This window comes from Eimeria mitis, genomic scaffold (genome assembly GCF_000499745.2).
Source record: "Eimeria mitis Houghton genomic scaffold, Emh_scaff1096, whole genome shotgun sequence".
Classification (NCBI taxonomy): domain Eukaryota; phylum Apicomplexa; class Conoidasida; order Eucoccidiorida; family Eimeriidae; genus Eimeria; species Eimeria mitis.
This window is the reverse complement of record NW_013567563.1, coordinates 9,835-10,340: the sequence shown is the minus strand read 5'-3', so window position 1 is coordinate 10,340 and position 506 is coordinate 9,835. Positions and strand designations below refer to the sequence as shown.

Sequence of the window (506 nt, the reverse complement as noted above, 5' to 3'; positions counted from 1 at the left end):
GTTGCTGCTGCTGCTGTTGCTGCTGCTGCTGTTGCTGCTGCTGCTGCTGCTGCTGCTGCTGCTGCTGCTGTTTACGATGGTTATGGTGGTGGTGCTGCTGGTGGTGTTGGTGTTGATGGTGTGTTGCTGCTGCTGACACAGCTGCTGCTTTGTTGCTGCTGTTGCTGCTGCTGCTGTCTTCTCGTTTTTTCTGCTGCTGCTGCTGCTGCATGTGCTGCTGCTGCTGCTGCTGCTGCTGCTGTTGCATGCGTTCAGGTGTATTGGCAGCTGCTGACGGATTCATCTCTGCCTGGGGGTAGCCGTGTTTTGGGGTTTTTTGGTTTTATTCGGATTTCTCTGTTTTCTTTTTTTGTTTCTGTAGCGAGGCTGCTGGCGTTTGGGTGGGGGCGTATTATACATAAAAATACTGCTGCTGCTGCTGCTGCTGCTGCTGCTGCTGCTGCTGCTGCTGGTGCTGAGCATCCTGATCCCGCTGCTGCTGCTGCTGCTGCTGCTGCTGCTGATGG

General features: G+C 54.9%; 1 protein-coding gene across 1 annotated transcript in view; it reads left to right on the top strand.

Moving 5' to 3' along the window:
- The window catches only part of EMH_0029330 (uncharacterized protein), a gene marked incomplete at both ends in the record, with an annotated part of 4,483 nt that overhangs the window by 2,038 nt on the left and 1,939 nt on the right, over positions 1 to 506 (top strand). Inside the window, 1 exon segment of the mRNA XM_013494271.1 lies at positions 256 to 380. Within this exon segment, the coding sequence (XP_013349725.1) occupies positions 256 to 380 (125 nt within the window).